Consider the following 20,233-nt stretch of genomic DNA (forward strand, 5'->3'; position numbering starts at 1 on the left):
GCTTATCATCAGATACCTCTTGATGAGGACTCCAAACGGCTGGCGGTCGTCAACACCCCGTTTGGCCTTTACCAATACCAGCGGTTGGCTTTTGGAATATCCAGTGCCCCGGCGATATTCCAGTGTTATCTTGAGCATGTCACGTCGACAATCCCTCATTGTATTAATTACCTGGATGACATAATTGTCACAGGCCGCAGCACGAAGGAACAATTGCACAACCTTCGCACCCTCTTTCTCAAATTCAGGTCTGTGGGCTTGCGTTGCAACCTGCATAAGTCAACCTTCTTCCAACCGTCCATTGAGTATGTGGGCTACACCATATCTCGGCATGGCATACAGCCACTAGGAAGTTTGGTCCAAGGTATCGTCAACCTTCCTCGGCCCACTTCGCTGAAAGAGTTACAAGCTTTTTTAGGCAAGATAGTCTATTACCACCGGTTCATTCCCAGGGCTTCCACCTTCTGCACAAGGGTGTTCCTTTTGATTGGTCGCCTGCATGCGAGCGAGCGTTCACCTCGTTGAAGGGCCTCCTCACTTCAGCCCCTTGTTTGGCTACTTTTGATCCCCGTAAGCAGTTGGTCCTGGCTACAGATGCTTCGCAGTATGGGGTGGGGGTGGTCCTGGCCCATCGCAACGCAGACGGTTCCGAGCAACCACTGGCGTTTGCGTCTAAAACGCTTAGTCCCGCGCAGGCCCATTACTCCCAGGTGGAAAAAGAGGCTTTGGCCATTGTCTACGCTGTTACCAAGTTTCACCCTTTCTTGTACGGCACGAAGTTTCAGTTAATCACTGACCATAAGCCGTTAATATCGTTATTTGGCCCCGCCTCTCAGATTCCGGATAGGGCGGCCCACAGACTACAGCGCTGGGCCTTGTTCCTCTCTAAGTACCATTATGACATTCATTTTCGCCCTACAGGACAGCATGCCAACGCCGACGCTCTTTCCCGTCTTCCGGTGGGCCCGGATCCTACGTTCGATCGAGAGGAGATTATGTGTTTTCATTTGGATGTGGCATCCCGCCAAGCAGTTGATGGCTTTCCAATCACTAATTCTCGAGTCGCCAGGGAAACGGCGGCTGACCCGGTTCTCCGGCAAGTAGTTCACCTCATTCAGCAGGGATGGTCCTCCCGCCCTCCGGGCCGGGCCTCGGACCCTCTTCGTAATTATTTTCTTCTACGAGACCGCCTCTCGGTCTTGGAAGGAGTTCTCCTTCTGGCTACCGATGATACAGCTCTTCACGTGGTTGTTCCTGCAGGTTTACGAAGGGAGGTCCTCACGTTATTACATGCGGGGCACTGGGGTGTTTCCCGTACTAAAACCTTGGCTCGCAGACATGTGTACTGGCCCGGTATTGACAGAGAAATTGAGCACTTGGTGGCCGCCTGTTCCCAGTGTGTGAGCCAACAGGCATCTCCCAGGGCAGCGTTCTCTTCATGGCCGCCGGCAACCCAAGCATGGGAACGTGTTCACATCGATTTTGCGGGCCCGTTTCTCAATGGCTTTTGGCTCATTGTCATTGATGCTTATTCCTGATTCCCATATGTGGTTCGCTGCTCCTCAACCACTTCAGAAGTGGCAATCCAGGCACTAGCAAAAATCTTTTCTGTGGAAGGTCTGCCAATCACCCTGGTCTCAGACAATGGACTGCAGTTTATTTCGCAGACCTTCCAGGATTTTTGTAGGCGCTTCGGTATTCGGCACGTTTGCTCTCCCCCCTTCCATCCACAATCGAATGGGGAAGCCGAGCGCATGGTGCGCACATTTAAGACGCAGATGAAAAAGTATGTGCACGAATTTCCTGCAGAGGAAGCCTTGATGTTTTTCTTGACGGCATACCGGACCACACCAATGGGCGACCGCAGCCCCGCAGAGCTCCTCCATGGGCGTCAACCTAGGACTCTGCTGCACCTCCTCTGGCCGGGTCCTCGCCAGTCTTCACAAAACGAAGTACCTGGCTTTCCACTGGGTATGTCGGTCTGGGCCCGTGGGTTTGGTCGCAATCCACGTTGGATACCGGCGGTGGTCCTGCGCCGAAATGGCCGCCGGCTCTATACCTTGCAGGCGGGGGATCGGATGGTACGTCGTCACCAAAGTCAGCTACGTCCACGTTCGGGCACCCACCCTCCGACCTCTCGGACACCGGCTTCCCCATTGCCGGCACCTGTATTGGTTTCACAGGGGATGTTACCTCCTCTCCCCGCTGTGACTCTGCCGCACTGCGATGGTTCTCCGCCTTGGCAGCCTCCAGTAGCTCCAGCACCGGCATCGCCCTCATTCGAGATGCCCCAGCGAGAGCCGGCCCCCCTAGCAGGTTCGGTTTCTCAGGGGGCTAGTTCACCTGGGGTTGTCCCTTCCCCTTCGTCCCCACCATTGGGTCTTGCCCCTCCCGAGGTGGAACGGGATCTGGAGTTCGACAGCTTGTCACCCGTTCTGTCCCGAGCTCCAGTTGTGGGACGACGGGGGCCTCTTCGTGTGGGTCACTTCCAGCCGTATTCGAAGGTTCCAGCTCGAGGGTTGGCAGATCCCCTCGACTCCGGCCATCCAATGGAGGTGGAGGTCATCGCTCCTGCCCGACGCTCCACCTTCCGACGCAGTGGATCACAGTGGCTTCACCCCCCCGAAGGAGGAGGAGTGTAGTAGCCACCAGAAAGATCGCGGGAGGCGCACATTGGCACGGCGCGTCACGGGCGGTAGTTGCCACAAGTAGAGTCCCGTCCACCAGAGGGCACGCGAGAATTCGGACGCGACCTCTGCCGGCGTAACAACAAGAACAACAACAACAACTCCAGCAGCATGGGCCGTGCCCAGTCAGTCAACATCGGGCATGCCTAGGACACAGTCCCGGTCTACGCTAAGTGAAGTGCGACGTAAACGTGAACAGTGTTACTACAGTACCAGCCCAGTAATCACTTAGTGGGATGTGGGAAACTGCCTAAAAACCACATCCAGGCTGGTTGGCACAACAATCCTTGTTGTTAATCCATCAGGCACACCAGAAGTGGTGCCACAACATGCACAGGAGTCCAGGAGTGTTTTTAATTCTAAAACCTCTGCAGCCTGGTTTCAGGGAAGATCTTGTAACTCTTTTGAGTAAACCACCAGTTCTCTGTGTAACCTAATGGTAATGTATTTTACTTCATGCTAGAAAAATGCACATAATATAGAAATAAATAACAGTTTAAAATTTCTTCTGTGCATGTAAATCTTTTACTTTACTTCATAACATGTTACTGGTAAGTATATCACGAAACATTGTTTAATACTATGTACTAGTAGTTAATTTTATATATAGCTGCAGTGTTAAGATATATCATATCACCAACAATTCAGTGGCAAACTTTTAACTTCTGAATTTTAATACTGCTAATTTTTAAATGTGATCAATACTACACTTACTCAATTGGTATAGGTCCAACCATCCATTCTAGCTCTGCATGGTTCTCTCCTTTGTAAACTCGAACTACCTGGCTAATCCAGTCTGAGAAGACTTGATGAACTTCATCAACAAGTGGACCTTAAGGAACACATACAACAATGACAAATAGAACTGTGCACATTTATATATTTTTTGGAGTGTTACAATTTTACATATACAATTTGAATGATTAATTTTAGATCGAAAACGCAATCAGATTTATATAAAAGAAAAAAGAAAGAATTGTTTTTTGAACACTGTATTTCTGAATCAGGCAAAGACAAAATGAATATGAAGTCAAACAATGGAAAATCTAGCATGGAATAATAACAACATTATGAAAAGGATACTTGCTACTCGCCATTTAGTGAAGATGTCGACTTGCAGATAGGCACAACAAAAATACTGTCTAACAAAGCTTTGAGCCAAATAGACCACCATCAAAATAGACTACCCCTACCCCTGTCCACACACACACACACACAGACACACTCACACACACACACACACACACACACACACACACACACACACACACATACACATACACACACACACACACGGCCACAGTCTCTGGCTGCCAAGTCTGGAGACTGTGGTCACACGTGTGAGTGAGTTGCATTTGTGTGTGTGTGTGTGTGTGTGTGTGTGTGTGTGTGTGTGTGTGTGTGTGTGTTATGAAGGCCTATTTGACCGAAGGCTTTGTTTGACAGTCTTTTTGTTGTGCTTATCTGTGACTCAGCAACTCCACCATATGATGAGTAGCGACTATCATTTTCATAAAATATTAAATACGAAGTCAATCAATATAGGTATGTGTTACAATAAAGGACTTCCTGACAAATGGGGAAAAAATGAAAGGGGTGACTAGTTAAGACATAATACACTCAGAACTGATTTGACTTAAAAAACACAGAACAGCTATTTCAGTGCAAGTAGTAGACTACAAGGAAATTAAAATGAAGCGACTACAGAGCCACGAGTAGAGGGAAACTGTGACATGTACTGAGCAAATCTACATTTATACTCCATGATCCACTTAACGGTATGTGGTGGAGCTCACTTCAGTACCACCATCTTTCCCCCATTTCCTGTTCCATTTGCAAATAGCAAGTGGGGAGACTGACTGTTGGTAAGGCTCTGTACAAACTCTGACTTCCACATCATGGACATTCGACAAGATATATGTGGGAAGAAATAATATGTTGTCCAGATCATCTTGGAGTGCACATACTCAAATTTTCAACAGTAAACATCTCCTTGACACATAATGGCTTTCTTGTATTATGTACCACTTGGGTTTGTTAAGGATCTCCATAATGCTCCTACAATTAGTTGTAATTCTGATTCAGGACAGTTTCAGTAGATATTCCTTAGTATTTTATGGCAGTTACTCTTTCCAGTAATTCATCACCAATAGTGTATTCAATGAGCAGAGGACGTGTTCACCTATTTATGTGTAATGTGTTACATTAATTTACATTCAGGGTAACCTGAAAGACACTGCACCAATCAACAATCCCCTGCAGGTCCCCTTGCATTTCACTACAGTCTTCTGTACTTTCAATCGTTTTATAGATTACAGTATCATCAGTGAATAACCTCATGGAGCCTCCAACACTGTCCTCTAGATTATTATTGCAAAATGTAAACAATGATGGCCTTTTAACACTCTCTTGGGGTATTTCCAAAATTACCTTTACTTCTACCAATTTTGTCGCATCATGAATAAAGAGATTTATCTGTAAGGGGTTTCAAAATCAAATCACAAATCTGGTAATGTACTAGGCCAGCAGGTATTTGGCTCACTAAACAACAGAAGAAATGTATAAAATTTCCTACAGCAGTCAATGAATATGGAATCAACCTGGGCACATTTGTTTACAGTACTCTGGATCCTATGGAAGAATACTGTGAGACGAGTTTCTTAAGATCTCTGTTTGTGGATCCCATGTTGATTTGTAGTGAGGATATTTTTGTTCTTTAAAAGCATCATAATGTGTGACATAGTAAATGTTGTTGTGGTCTTCAGTCCAGAGACAGGTTTGATGCAGCTCTCCATGCTACTCTATCCTGTGCAAGCTTCTTCATCTCCCAGTACCTACTGCAACCTACATCCTTCTCTATCTGTTTAGTGTATTCATCTCTTGGACTCCCTCTACGGTTTATACCCTCCACACTGCCCTCCAATACTAAATTGGTGATCCCTTGATGCCTCCGAATATGCCCTACCAACCGATCCCTTCTTCAAGTCACGTTGTGCCACAGATTTCTCTTCTCTCCAATTCTATTCAATACCTCCTCATTGGTTATGTGATCTACCCATCTAATCTTCAGCATTCTTCTGTAGCACTACATTTCGAAAGCTTCTATTCTCTTCTTGTCTAAACTATTTATCGTCCACATTTCACTTCCATACATGGCTGCACTCCATACAAATACTTTCAGAAACGACTTCCTGACACTTAAATCTATACTCGATGTTAACAAATTTCTCTTCTTCAGAAACGCTTTCCTTGCCATTGCCAGTCTACATTTTACATCCTCTCTACTTCGACCATCATCAGTTATTTTGCTCCCCAAATAGCAAAACTCCTTTACTACTTTAAGCGTCTCATTTCCTAATCTAATTCCCGCAGCATCACCTGATTTAAATCAGCTACATTCCATTATCCTCATTTTGGTTTTGTTGATATTCATCTTATATTTTCCTTTCAAGACACTGTCCATTCCATTCAGCTGCTCTTCCAGGTCCTTTGCTGTCTCTGACAGAATTACAATGTCATCGGCGAACCTCAAAGTTTTTATTTCTTCTCCATGAATTTTAATACCTACTCCAAATTTTTCTTTTGTTTCCTTCACTGCTTGCTCAATATACAGATTGAATAACATCAGGGATGGGCTACAACCCCGACTCACTCCCTTCCCAATCACTGCTTCCCTTTCATGTCCCTCAACTCTTCTGGTTTCTGTATAAATTGTAAATAGCCTTTCGCTCCCTGTATTTTGCCCCTGCCGCCTTTAGAATTCAAAATAGTGCATTCCAGTCAACATTGTCAAAAGCTTTCTCTAAGTCTAAAAATGCTAGAAACATAGGTTTGCCTTTCCTTAATCTACCTTCTAAGATAAGTCGTAGGGTCAGTATTGCCTCACGTGTTCCAGTATTTTTATGGAATCCAAACTGATCTTCCCCAAGGTCGGCTTCTACCAGTTTTTCCATTCGTCTGTAAAGAATTCATATTAGTATTTTGCAGCCGTGACTTATTAAACAGATAGTTCGGTAATTTTCACATCTGTCAACACCTGCTTTCTTTGGGATTGGAATTACTATATTCTTCTTGAAGTCTGAGGGTATTTCGCCTGTCTCATATATCTTGCTCACTAGATGGTAGAGTTTGGTTAGACCTGGCTCTCCCAAGGCTGTCAGTAGTTCTAATGGAACGTTGTCTACTCCCAGGGCCTTGTTTCAAATTAGGTCTTTCAGTGCTCTGTCAAACTCTTCACGCAGTATCATATCTCCTATTTCATCTTCATCTACATCCTCTTCCATTTCTATAATATTGTCCTCAAGAACATCGCCCTTGTATAGACCCTCTATATGCTCCTTCCACCTTTCTGCTTTCCCTTCTTTGCTTAGAATTGTGTTTCCATCTGAGCTCTTGATATTTATGGAAGTGGTTCTCTTTTCTCCATAGGTCTCTTTAAATTTCCTGTAGGCAGTATCTATCTTACCCCCAGTGATATACGCCTTTAATTATGTGCATGTCTGGTAACCCTTCTTGGTAATGGTAATGGCCTTCACTTTTCCCAATCCCTAGGTATATTTCATTGCTCCAATGATGTACAATAAATTAAAGCTACAATGGGAGCAAGTTCTTTCACATAATTTTTATGATACATCACATGTATTTCATTTGGTCCACTTGTTCTTCCACCACTGAGCAGTGTCGTATATTGACGACATAATAATTTTGTACATTGCTACACTTAAGGCTGTTGGGACCCAGGAGCCGTTAAGGCCGATAGGAAAACAGAGATACAATGCAGAGAGAAGGCAAAAGTGGTAGCACTTAGGTTCCTCGAGCTAAATAGTAACACTTGAGCCCTGCAAATTGTAGATGCTCTGGGCAGCTGACCCAGAGGAGAAGTTTCACTTCAGTCAATTAACTGGTAACTCCATACATCAACTAGACACTGTTGTAAGGCATCACTGTAGAAGATGACTATGAAAAGACACATTATAGCAGAGGGAGCAAGCTTGAGGCTTGCTCCTGAGAACTGCAATATCAGTGGGTTACACTGGGTAGAGTGCTACTACAGTAGTCCCCACTCACAAAAGGAATGAGGGGACAGCCAAGCGACATAAAATACTGTTGCTGCTGGCCATAACAGGAGTGCCACAGATGTTTAGCTTTCAGTTGAATGCTGTTGCTACCAAACTTGGAGTTTGTTAATATAAATTCCAGAAGCATGCCTACCTACCGAGTAGGAGAAGGAGAGGAATCTAGAAGAGGTTGGAAGAGGTTCCCTGGAGTTGCAGAGTGACTCGTCAGATTGACCGAATCTTGTTAAGTGGTGGTGGATTGGTGTGTCGACCACAGAAAGGGAGAAATAGTGTTCTGCCACAATTCTTTAAAAACCCATGTTCTAGTATTCAGAGGGAGTTCTCAGGCAAATCATTTGGGTGCTGACACTATCACTCATGGCCAGCCTCGGTAAACTCTGACATGCCGATTTTTCTCATATGGAGTGCTGCTCTCAAGTTTGTACTTAACATGCTGCTAGTGTTCCTACTTCTGTTATTGCTCACCCCTATGGATTTAGATAACTGACTTCTGTTGTACAACCAACTGCCTCTTTTGCTATGTCTAATGTTTAGAATTAACCTTCAGTGCAGTAATAAGTCTGGCCACTAATAAATACTGTTAATTGGACCCCTGAATTCCACGAATCTCTGGCTGCAAGCATCCTGTCGAGTCCTAGAATCCACGCCTCTCATAGGTGCCCTGTGACAGTGTTTGAAGTTGGTCCATTTCATCAATCCTGCCTTCACTGGGAGTTTGTTTTTCTGCATTTGCTCCTCACCGCATGAAAACTGCAGACTGACCTCAAACCCCATCTTCCCTCTTTTCTGTGTTGGGATACGATAGAAGTTTTACATAATTTTCTATTCCGTCTTCACTTATCACAATAACTGGCATTTTGGCATCTGTATGCTGCATGAGAGGAGGAACTGTATTATGATTTCTGCAGCACAACATTTTAGAATTCCAAACAAAGCATTTCAGCCTGCCTTTTGTCATCTTTTGTTTCAGAGTCTTTCAGAGTCAGTGTGGTGATTGACTGGCTAATTAGATCGTTGCAAACAACTTACTCACTTCATGTAAGAAGTTTTGGATAAAAATCAGGAGTGGTCCCCGGAGACCCCACTCATACAATGTAGCAAGGATACGATGTTGCCAAGTCGTGTCGTATGCTTTACGTAAGTCAAAAAAGACGGCAATCAGGTGTTGCCATATGGAAAAGGCTGTTCGGGTGGCAGACTCGATGGACACAAGATTATCAGTGGTAGAGTGACACTGGTGGAAGCCGCCCTGACATGGAGTCAGCAAGCCACGTGACTCCAGGAACCAACCCAACTGCTGACATACCATATGTTCCAGCAGCTTACAAAGAAAGCGGGTTTTATCAGGTTTGAGCACCAGAATAATGGTGCTCTCCCGCCACTGCGATGGAAAGACACCATCACACCAGAGCCAGTTGAGGATGACAAGAAAATGTGGCTTGTAGTCAGACAAGAGATGTTCGATCATCTGGCTGTGGATGTGATCAGGCCAGGAGTTGTGTCGGGGCAATGTGCAAGGGCACTGAGGAGCTCCCACTCTGTATATGGGGCGTTATAGAATTCACTGCAGCGTGTAGTGAATGAGAGGATGTTCCCTTCCAGCCGCCGTTTGAGTCTGCGAAAGGCTGGGGGGGGGGGGGGGTTAATTCTCCGATGCAAAGGCTCGAGCAAAGTGCTCGGCAATCACATTTGCGTTGGTACATTTCTCACCATTTATGGTAACACCGGGGACAGCTGTTGGGGCCTGGTACCCGAAAAGACGTTTGATCTTTGCCCAGACTTGGGAAGGTGACGTGTGGCACCGTATGGTGGAGACGTATCTCTCCCAACACTCCTTCTTCCGTTGTTTGATAAGGTATCAAACATGGGCACAGAGCCATTTAGAGGCTATGAGGTGCTCCAGGGAAGGGTGCCACTTATGTTGCTGTAGAGCTTGCCAACGCTCCTTAATTGCTTCAGCGACTTCCGGCGACCACTGAGGGACTGCCTTATGGCCCGGGCACCCTAAAGAGCGAGGGATCATGTTTTCTGCCGCAGAAACAATTGTGCTAGTCACCTGCTCAACCATCATCACATCGATGTTACCGTGTGGGGGAGATTCAGCGGTGAAAATTTCCCAGTCTGCCTCCTTCAAAGCCCACCTGGGCAGGCATTTATTTGCCTGATGCTGGGGCAGTGACAGGAAAACGGGGAAGTGGTCACTATCACACAGGTCATCATGTGCTCTCCAGTGGATAGATGGGAGAAGTCCTGGGCTGCAAATTGATAAATCAATGGCCGAGTAACTACCGTGACCCACACTGAAATGTATGGCAGCCCCAGTATTTAAGAGGCAGAGGTCGAACTGAGACAGTAAAGTTTTCACATCTCTGCCTCGGCCAGTAAGCATGGTAACACCCCACAAGGGGTTATGGGCATTAAAATCTACCAGAAGTAGGAAAGGTTTAGGGAGTTGATCAATCAGTGCAGCTAATACATTCAGGGGTACTGCAACATATGGAGGAAGATATACATTGAAGACAGTTATTTCCTGCATTGTCCTTATTCTGACAGCCACAGCTTCGAGAGGGGTTTGAAGGGGCACATGTTCACTACAGACCGAGTTTAGGACATAAACACAAATTGCACCTGACACTCGATTATAGTCGCTATGGATGCTGTAATATCCCTTATAGCCATGGAGGGCAGGGGTCCACTTTGCTGGGAACCAGGTTTCCTGGAGGGCAATGCAGACAGCAGGTGTAAAGTTTAACGGTTGCCGTAGCTCAGCCAGGCGATGGAAAAAACCACTGCAATTCCACTGGAGAATGACATCATCGTGAGACTGGGAAGGTACGGAACATTCAATGAGGCAGTTATGCCTCAGAGTCACCTGCTGCCACTGATTTATTGCCTGAGCAGTCATGTCCATTGTGTCTGAGGGTCTGGTGAGATCTAGGTCCTCAGGGGATGCCAAAAGCTCCACCCCATCCTCAGCCGGAGAGCTTGTAGGTAGCGGTGGTGTGGGTGCCACCACAATTTCCTAGGTCTTCGGGGTTTTCTTTTTGGATTTCTCTCGCTGCTCCTTGGGTTTCCCTGGATGGGAGGACTTCACTAGCTCAGTCTCCAGGACTGAGGATGAGTGTGAAGCCCTACGACCAGCTGCTTTTGGGCTCTTCAGCCACTCGCAGGTGTCATCTTTCCTACTAGAAGAAACCTGGGAAGGGAGTGACCCAATGGACCCCTTCCTAATGCGAGAAGCCGAAGAAGACTTATGCTTCTCTGGCTTAGAAGTGAGGACGGACCTTCCCGATGGTTGGTGAGGGGAGGGGTAGGTGGTGCAGGGGCAACAGGGAGGGAAATGCCCCCCCCCCCCCCACCACCACCATAAAGGGGGCTGGTGTAGTCTTCTGGCTCTGAGAGATGACCTGGGTTGGCAGAGCTGATGGTGCCAGAACTGTTGTAGCGGCAGCGTAGGACGATGTCATATGCACAGGATGCAGGCGTTCAAATTTTTTCTTAGCTCCAGTGTAGGTCAGTTGGTCCTGGGTCCTGTACACCAAGATTTTCCTTTCTTTCTGGAGAATCCTGCAGCCAGGCGAGCAAGGCGAATGGTGCTCTCCACAACTGACACAGATGGGAGGCGGGGCACATGGAGTATTGGGATGTGATGGGCAGCCGCAATCTTGGCATGTGACGCTGGAAGTACAGTGGGAAGACATATGGCCGAACTTCCAGCACTTAGATGACAGCATCAGGGGAGCGATAAAGGGCTTTACATCACACCAGTAGACCATCACCTTGACTTCCTCGGGCAATGTATCACCCTCAAAGGCCAAGATGAAGGCACTGGTGGCAACCTGATTATCCTTCAGACCCCGGTGGACACGCCGGATGAAATGGACACCTTGCCACTCTAAATTGATGTGCACCTCATCGGCGGACTGCAAAAGAAGGTCTCTGTGAAATATGATACCCTGGACCATATTTAAGCTCTTATGGGGCGTGATGTTTACAGAAACATCCCCCACCTTGTCACAAATGAGTAACTCCTGTGACTGGGCAGAGGATGCTGTTTTGATCAAGACTGACTCAGATCTCATTCAGGACAAGCCCTCCACCTCCCCAAACTTGTCCTCTAAATGCTCAACAAAAAACTGAGGCTTCATCGTCATGAAAGATTCACCATCAGTTCACGAACATACGAGGTACTGGGGCGAATAAGATCCGCTGCCATCATTAGCCTGACATTCCTCCCATAGTGTGGCCAGGGAGGGAACGATTTGGGGTCGTACTTTAGTGCGTTGAATTGAGCTCGTGATTGCTTAGGGTCTGCTGGTGTTTCACCACCTGCAAGAAATAATGGACTAGCTTCAACGCATGTCATCCACCCAGATGCCACTCACTCTGACCAGGGGCCCTCCCCACGGTGCCACCCAGCCGCAGCAAATGCCACCTGGCAGGATGGCCATTGCTCGGAGTCCCAATGCCCCAGGGGGATAGGCATCTATCCCTTGGCATACGTGGGGAGTTAATGGTGCAGGCTTCAGCAGAGTGATCCCTGTGTGGTCTGGGGGCTATAACCAACAGGGTGAATGGCAGCCCCACCACAATGGACTGGCTACCATGCTGGATATCAGGTGCAAAGAAGTCAACGCAGAAATCAACACTGCATAGTGCATGTTGGAAAATGCACCCAGGAAGGTGTCCTTGCCCAAGAGATGGAGAATGGGCAGGACTGCAATGCGACGATGAGAAAGTGGGCTATACGAGGTGTGGCTAGAAAAAAACCAGACTAGTACTGGTGAAACAATAAAACAAATGCAATAAGGCTGAAAGTCGCGTGGCCTGTCACGTGACTCTCGCTCCGCCTATTGCTCGAGTTTCATCTGCCTCCTGCACTCAGTCTGCCCGTGGCGTCTGTTTTAAGTAGTTGACGTTTTGTCTGTGCGTCGGAAAATGTTGAGTGTACAGAAAGAACAGCGTGTTAACATCAAATTTTGTTTCAAACTAGGAAAATCTGCAAGTGAAACGTTTGTAATGTTACAACAAGTGTACGGCGATGATTGTTTATCACGAACACAAGTGTTTGAGTGGTTTAAACGATTTAAAGATGGCCACGAAGACACCAGTGATGACACTCGCACTGGCAGACCATTGTCAGCAAAAACTGATGCAAACATTGAAAAAATCGGTAAACTTGTTCGACAAGATCGCCGTTTAACAATCAGAGCAGTGTCTGAGTTAACAGGAAAGTGTTAGGCAGATTCTTCATGAAAGTTTCAACATGAACAAAGTGTGTTCAAAAATGGTTCCAAAGTATCTCACAATTGAACAGAAGGAACGCCGAAGAATGATTTGTTCTGACATCCTGGAAACTCCTGTTAACTCAGACACTGCTCTGATTGTTAAACAGCGATCTTGTCGAACAAGTTTACCGATTTTTCAATGTTTGCATCAGTTTTTGCTGACAATGGTCTGCCAGTGCGAGTGTCATCACTGGTGTCTTCGCGGACATCTTTAAATCGTTTAAACCACTCAAACACTTGTGTTCGCGATAAACAATCATCGCCGTACACTTGTTGTAACATTACAAACGTTTCACTTGCAGATTTTCCTAGTTTGAAACAAAATTTGATGTTAACACGCTGTTCTTTCTGTACACTCAACATTTTCCGACGCACAGACAAAATGTCATCTACTTAAAACAGACGCCACGGGCAGACTGAGTGCAGGAGGCAGATGAAACTCGAGCAGTAGGCGGAGCGAGAGTCACGTGACAGGCCACGCGACTTTCAGCCTTATTGCATTCATTTCATTGTTTCACCAGTACTAGTCCGGTTTTTTTCTAGCCGCACCTCGTAGATCTCAATGCACGATAAACACAATGCACCTTGTAAGGCACCCTTCCCCAATTGGCTTGCTCTTTGGGAAAATTTTGAAGAATGGAGGTCAAATCCTACAGCAGACCATCACATAAAGGCTGAAACATCTGAAACTCCTTTTACTTGCCTCGTACGACAGGCAGGAATACCTCAGGCCTATTCAAACCCCCGGACCCACAGAGGGGTTCGATGAAGTGCTCGATACAGTATCATCGTTGTTTGAACAATTATGTGACATCTGACTCACATGGTGTTTGTGCATGGGATACACAAGAAACTACAAACCAGCCGGTATAAAAGTCTATTGGTCTGCTTAAAATTTGACAGTTTTGTGAAACACAGCAGGAAATAGCACCAAATTTTATCATCTTACCAGCTCTTGTTGTATTTGAACAGGTTTGCAATAAAGTTCTCATACATGTATGGACACCATACACAAACATTATGCTGTTTGCTGCCAATAAAATTCTTCTGGGCTGTTGACTATATTGTCAATATATAAAATTGTCCAACGTTTCGGTCACTATTGCAAGTGGCCTTCCTCAGTTCTTTGTGCTGAGCTGACAGCTGAATGAGAGAGACTTAAGATCTAATATAGCAGCAGAGGAAGCTGTTTATGCAATTTGATTGGGTACTTGAAGATGGGAGGACAGAGGATTAGGCATTCTTTATTGGTCTTTATATTGTTCCTTGTCATTGGTGGATAAAGATCTGCTTGATTGGTGTTTACATTACATCTTACCATTGGTGGAAACAGATGAATTAGAAACAGGCGGCAGCTGTGACATAGCGCTGTTTGCTGGTTGCCAGATGTGGGCTGCGCGTGCCTGTGCTCTATCTACATACAACCACCGTGGTCTCCCACATGCCTGAGTGAGTTGCTTTGCACATTCTGTCCTCCCACAATGTTGTCACTGCTGGCAGCCTATACGTGTCCTCTCTATTCATGTAGGTGGGTTGCTCGACTATTTCTATCGCCTCTCTAATCTTTCTCCTCAAAGTAGATGGCTGTTCCGCCAGTATGCGGGCTTCACGGAATACCAGGATGAGTATGACAAAGGAATAATATTCCATGCAGCCCATGTTCTGGCGAAACAGCTATTTACATTGAGGAGGAAGGTTAGAGAGTGATAGAAATAGCCAAGTGACCCGCCAACATGAATAGAGAGGATGGGTATAGGCTTCTGGTGTCGTGGCTGCTAGCAGAGCATCTAACACAGGCGCATGGGAGACCGCAGTGGTCACATGTACATAGGAGTGCAGGCACGCCGAAGCCCACACCTGGCAACAAGTAAATGGCACTACCTCCCTTTTTTAATTGACATTTTCACCAATGACAAGCAATAATATAAGCACCAATCAAACCCTTTTTTATCCACCAATGACAAGGAATAATATAAAGACCAATAAAGAACACCTAACACTCCTCCTCCAATCCTCAAGTACCCTATCAAATTACATAAACAGTTTTCTCTGCTATTATATAAGATCAAAAGTCTCTCTCATTCAGCAGTCAACTCAGCACAGCCCTGAGGAAGGACACTTGCGATTGTGGCCAAAATGTCTGACAATTTTATATACTGACAATGTGATCAACAGCCCAGAAGAATTTTATTGACAGTGACAATGGCTGCAGAAGACTACACTTACGTTATGCTACTTTTACTGAGGGTAGCATTCAACTGCGAAAACGTCCTTCAAAAAAGCATTGCTTGTTTCTGAAACCAGATCAATATTTTATCTGATTATAGGAAACTGTAATGATTTACTAATGAGAAATTCACTGTTCATGTATCAGAATACTGGGTAAAAACGTTGCCAGCTTTTAATCAATTTTAGAACACGATTCAGATGAAACAAGGAGAAAAATTTATCAAGAATGAAACGTCTAAAAAATGAAATAAACTGATTGCAACTGTTGTCACGAGAATAAATTACAGTGGTAAGACCTGTGGTCAGCGATAGTATGAACAGACATCAGTAGATAGTAGGAGAAGCACAAGTATGCTACTTGGACTGAATCATAATGGCGATCTTTTATTTACGTATTAGTTGCTGTTGTTACAGATGATTTGCACCCTAGAATATATTGTAGTCCGTGTTTCACAGCTGCTCAAGCTTAGCACTACAGAAGAGTTGGAGGGGGAACAGTGATACCAGCTTGGGTGCGAAGTGAGAACTACAAAAGCAGGGAGGCAATTAGTGAGCAGACCACAAATTAAATCATTTTGCCAACTATAGGAATGTATACCGCATATCTGGCTTTTCAAGAACATGTACCATGTTTAAACTACAGTTTGCCTGAATCAATTTGTACTCAAAATTGAACTGAACTTAAAATTGGACAAATACTCAACAAGAGTATTCATTTCTGCAGTTGATGGTAAAAGTCTAGATGGGGACCAATGGCATACATGTATTTCACACTGTAATGTTCTCGACTTTCAGCGTGATGTATGACAGGAACAAAAGGGGGTATGTCAACTGCTGGCTCTATGCAGCCAATGAAAGTGGCTGGCAGGTGATGTGTGTACAAGCAAGAGACATTGTAACATTTTCACATCAGAATAAAAGTGAAACCTGATATGTATTTGGATAAAAACAGATGTGTTCTCAGGTCCCATGTAATCACAACCTCAGAAATCACAACATATGCGCAAAAAAACACAATGAAAATTCAAATTTCACAGCTGTGCAGTGAGTATGATGATTAAAAATAGTGATACCACACACGACAGGCATTAGCAAGTGAAAAATGTGGAAAAGGAAATTATTGTAAAGCATTTATTTTCATTAATTTTATTTCTCCTTGTATTACCAAAATGTAGACAATCAATAAATGGCATAAATTTAGAATAGGTATAATGTTATCTTTTTAGGCGGATACTTTACATCAATACAACAGTTTGTAATTTTGATTAGTCAGAACACGTTGAAAATAAGTTTTTCACAAGAGGTCTCTTAGGGGGAGGGGGGGGGGGGAGAGAAAAAAGGGGGGGGGGGGTTGTCTTATAATCAGTGTCATCTCGTACTCAGATAAATACAGTAGCTTCTTCTTATTCATCTTCATCTCATAAATTCATGTCAGCTTTGTTTCTTCTGATGTTTCTCCTTGTCCAATATTCTTCCACTCTCATACTTTGCAACTTCCTTCACTCTTCTTCCCACGATGATTTTGTTCTGGGCCTAGTCCTGTTTTTGAAACCTGTGAAAGCCTAGTTTTCTATTTAAAGTTCACCATGTTGTATATCTATGGTTCCTGTATTCCAATTTCCTCCAGATCTCTCTGTACCTCTTGGATCTTAAGTACTTTGGTTTTCTAGTTCATCAGAAACTGTACGAAATGTGCTAACCTCCCCTGGTTCATTCTAAGGATGTGTCCAAAAACAAGCTCCTCCTTTTCCTGATGATGTCTGAGAGGCTATTTCCTTTGGGACACCGTTCTTGGTTTGCTCTTCTTCTAAATTCACCATCTTCTGTCCTTTTAGGTCCCAATATTGTCCTCAGAATCTTTTGTTGCACCACCTCTAGTCTCTTAAGTACTCCTGTTCTTACTAGGTCAAGAGTTCCTGCTGCATATCAAGCTTCAGGGCAGATCCCTGGCTGATAATGTCTCAGTTTTGCATTAATTAAAATATTATTCTTATTGTAGATGTTCATAGTTAGTTTGTATGCTGAATTCATTTCTTTTTATTTTGTATGTGTGTTCTCATTGCTTCCTTTCCTGTCAGCCCAGTTTATATCCTATCGATTTTCCCAGGAATTTAAATCTCTCCACATTCTGAATTTGTAGTGTCATCCATCTAGGTTCAAATGGCTCTGAGCACTAGGGGACTTAACATCTGTGGTCATCAGTTCCCTAGAACTTAGAACTACTTAAACCTAACTAACCTAAGGACATCACACACATCCATGCCCGAGGCAGGATTCGAACCTGCAACCATAGCGGTCACATGGTTCAAGACTGAAGCACCTAGAACCGCACGGCCACACCAGCCGGCATACCATCCATCTAGGAGCTGCCTTGATTTTTTGTTATGAACTGCATCTTCTCAACGGAGATCTGTAGGCTTGCTTTAGTTCCTTGTCCCTGTAGTTCTGTCATTTGGCTAACCATCTCTTCTAATGATTCCAACAATATCACAATATCATCTGTGAATGCTAGACAATCTACTTGTATTCCTTTTTTTTCTTATACACCAGTCATTTCACCCATTCCTTTCCTTTCTCATTGCCACTCCCTGATCACCTTATCAAGAACACAGATAAACATTGAAGGGGAGAGTCCATCTCCCTGTTTCACACCTGTTTTGATATTTGAGGCCACAGAAAGTTTTCCTCTGAACTTCATCCTCTGTTTTTGATAATGATTACCAGTTTCAGATTCAAAATTTGCTCGGCACATGATATCCCCTTTCTGAAGACTCCTTGGTTCTCACCAGTTTAAGCTTCTATTCTCTTCTTGTGGCTATTGTTATTTACCCAGATATGACTTCCATATAGGGTTACACTCCAAACAAATACTTCAAAGACTTCTTGACACTAATTTTTTATCAATGTAAAGCTATTGCTCTCTTTCACAAAAGCTTTCCTTTATATTGCCAGTCTACATTTTATATTTTTACTTTTGTTGTCATTAGTTCCTTTGCTTCCTAAATAGCAAAACCCACCTGCTATTCATGTCTATGCTCTGGCTGGGCATCCTAATCTAGGTTTTCCTAACTGATTTCAGACAATCTATCTTGTCCACTCTTCAATAAACACATATGTATATTCACACATCTATCTACATGACTTTTGTTTTCCTTGTATTAAGTTGACAGAACCTCTATCATTGTATAGTGCTACTTGGACAGATAAATTGCTAATACAGACACATGCAAGTCTCTCTTTTGGTATCATCTGCCTTACTCTCCATTACCCCTGTTTTAATTTTATTAATGGTCACCTTACAACTTATTTTCTACACAATATCCATTACTTTCAGCTCATTTCCAAAGTCCTCTACTACCCTTGGCTCACTATGTCCTCAACAAACCTTCAAATTTTGATATCTTCACCAGGAACTTTTATTCTCTTTCCAAATTTCTTCTCAAGTTTCCTTCATGGCTTGTTCAATGTGCAGATTGATTAACATGGGCGATAGCTACAATCCTGTCTGATTCCCTTATCAACTACTTCAAGCTACAGACTCCTTTCACACCCTTTGACTTTTAGAACTGTAGTTGGGCTTCTGTAGAAGTTCTGAATATGATTTTGCCCCCTGATTTTAATTGTGATGATTCCAGAATCCTAAAGATGTATTCTAGTCAAGTGTCACTAGCTTTTCCTAGCTTTCAAAGGTGAATATTTTAGGTTAGGCCAGAACGTCGAATTTATTTGTATCACTGAAAATACAACTTACTTTAACCAGCCATATTTATTATTTTTCCTACAATGAGTCTCTGAGGATTACAGCTTACTCACCTCATGGATTTATGTCAATTACTAAGTCATGGGCAATTTGCTGCATGTGAGTTTTAGATACCTTTTAGCACTGCCTTCCAGTGAGTGCAGGCTGATTTTCAATTCAGATTTACATCACACATGCTTTCTATAAACTGAGCTAAGCAAGGATGCTGTACTGATAGTACTGCTATTGCTTTCTATTACACATCTCTCTTCATCACAGGAATATACCCTTCCTTCATATACTTGGATCACAGCAAAAAAGAAAATTGCTCAAAACAAAATATTCTCAAGTTACTGTAACTCCATCTTGTTCCATTATGATAACTCCATCTTGTTCCATTATGATAACTCCATCTTGTTCCATTATGATAACTCCATCTTGATCATGGCAGATATTTATAAAAATAAAAAGGGATAATTGTTGCACCATAACTTTTCTGTCCTTTTGCAATGGGGAAAAAAAAAAACATTGTGATCTGCATCACATAATATGTACAAAATATGTGAAAATAATATGTAAAATAATAATACAATATGTTAAATCTGCTCCATCATCACACCAGCACATATTACAAATTGTTATTTTCATAGATTTATTTAAAGGAAATGACTACACCTAAGACCAGAAATTTTATGCATGAACTTTACTGGGTGAAGCATACTGTACTAATGCCATGTGTTTTCTTTAAGGCAGGCTGCCTGATTACGTTGTTATCACTGGCCCATGGTATGTTTGTACATGTAAGTTTGATCATATACAGTGTGTGTGCGTGCATGTAGGACATAACTACTTTCATTATAAATGAATGCTTCTTTACCTTTGATAAATTTCTGTTTTACAGATGAACTTGCAAGCACTGCTTCAGAGCCATTAGGTCTAAAAATATATGCACCAGAAGATCTGTTCTCAAATACTACATTATTTCCAAGGAACCCTTTGTAGTAGTAGAAATCCTGCTTAACTTTCATCTCATGTCCTTGGCTCACAACACTTTTTATTTTCCCAGTAACATCATCAAACTTCAGACTAAATTTCTACAAAATAAATTAATTATAAAGTTAATGCTTAAATGGAAAAATCAGGAAATTAATTAGACAAGTCAATATTTTTGTAAGATGTTCTGGAAATTAATTTCAATCATAAAAACAATAG

The 20,233-nt window shown here is 43.7% G+C and overlaps 1 protein-coding gene across 1 annotated transcript in view; it reads right to left on the reverse strand.

The window, feature by feature from the left end:
* LOC126238558 (lysosomal alpha-mannosidase-like) overlaps positions 1–20,233 on the reverse strand; it is a 181,475-nt gene that overhangs the window by 37,693 nt on the left and 123,549 nt on the right. Inside the window, exons 12-13 of the mRNA XM_049947799.1 lie at positions 19,899–20,115; positions 3,402–3,519 (exon numbers count right to left, since the gene is read on the reverse strand). Coding sequence (XP_049803756.1) covers positions 3,402–3,519; positions 19,899–20,115 — 335 coding nt within the window. The remainder of the gene's footprint in view (positions 1–3,401; positions 3,520–19,898; positions 20,116–20,233) is intronic.

Source organism: Schistocerca nitens, chromosome 1, assembly GCF_023898315.1.
Source record: "Schistocerca nitens isolate TAMUIC-IGC-003100 chromosome 1, iqSchNite1.1, whole genome shotgun sequence".
Taxonomy (NCBI): domain Eukaryota; kingdom Metazoa; phylum Arthropoda; class Insecta; order Orthoptera; family Acrididae; genus Schistocerca; species Schistocerca nitens.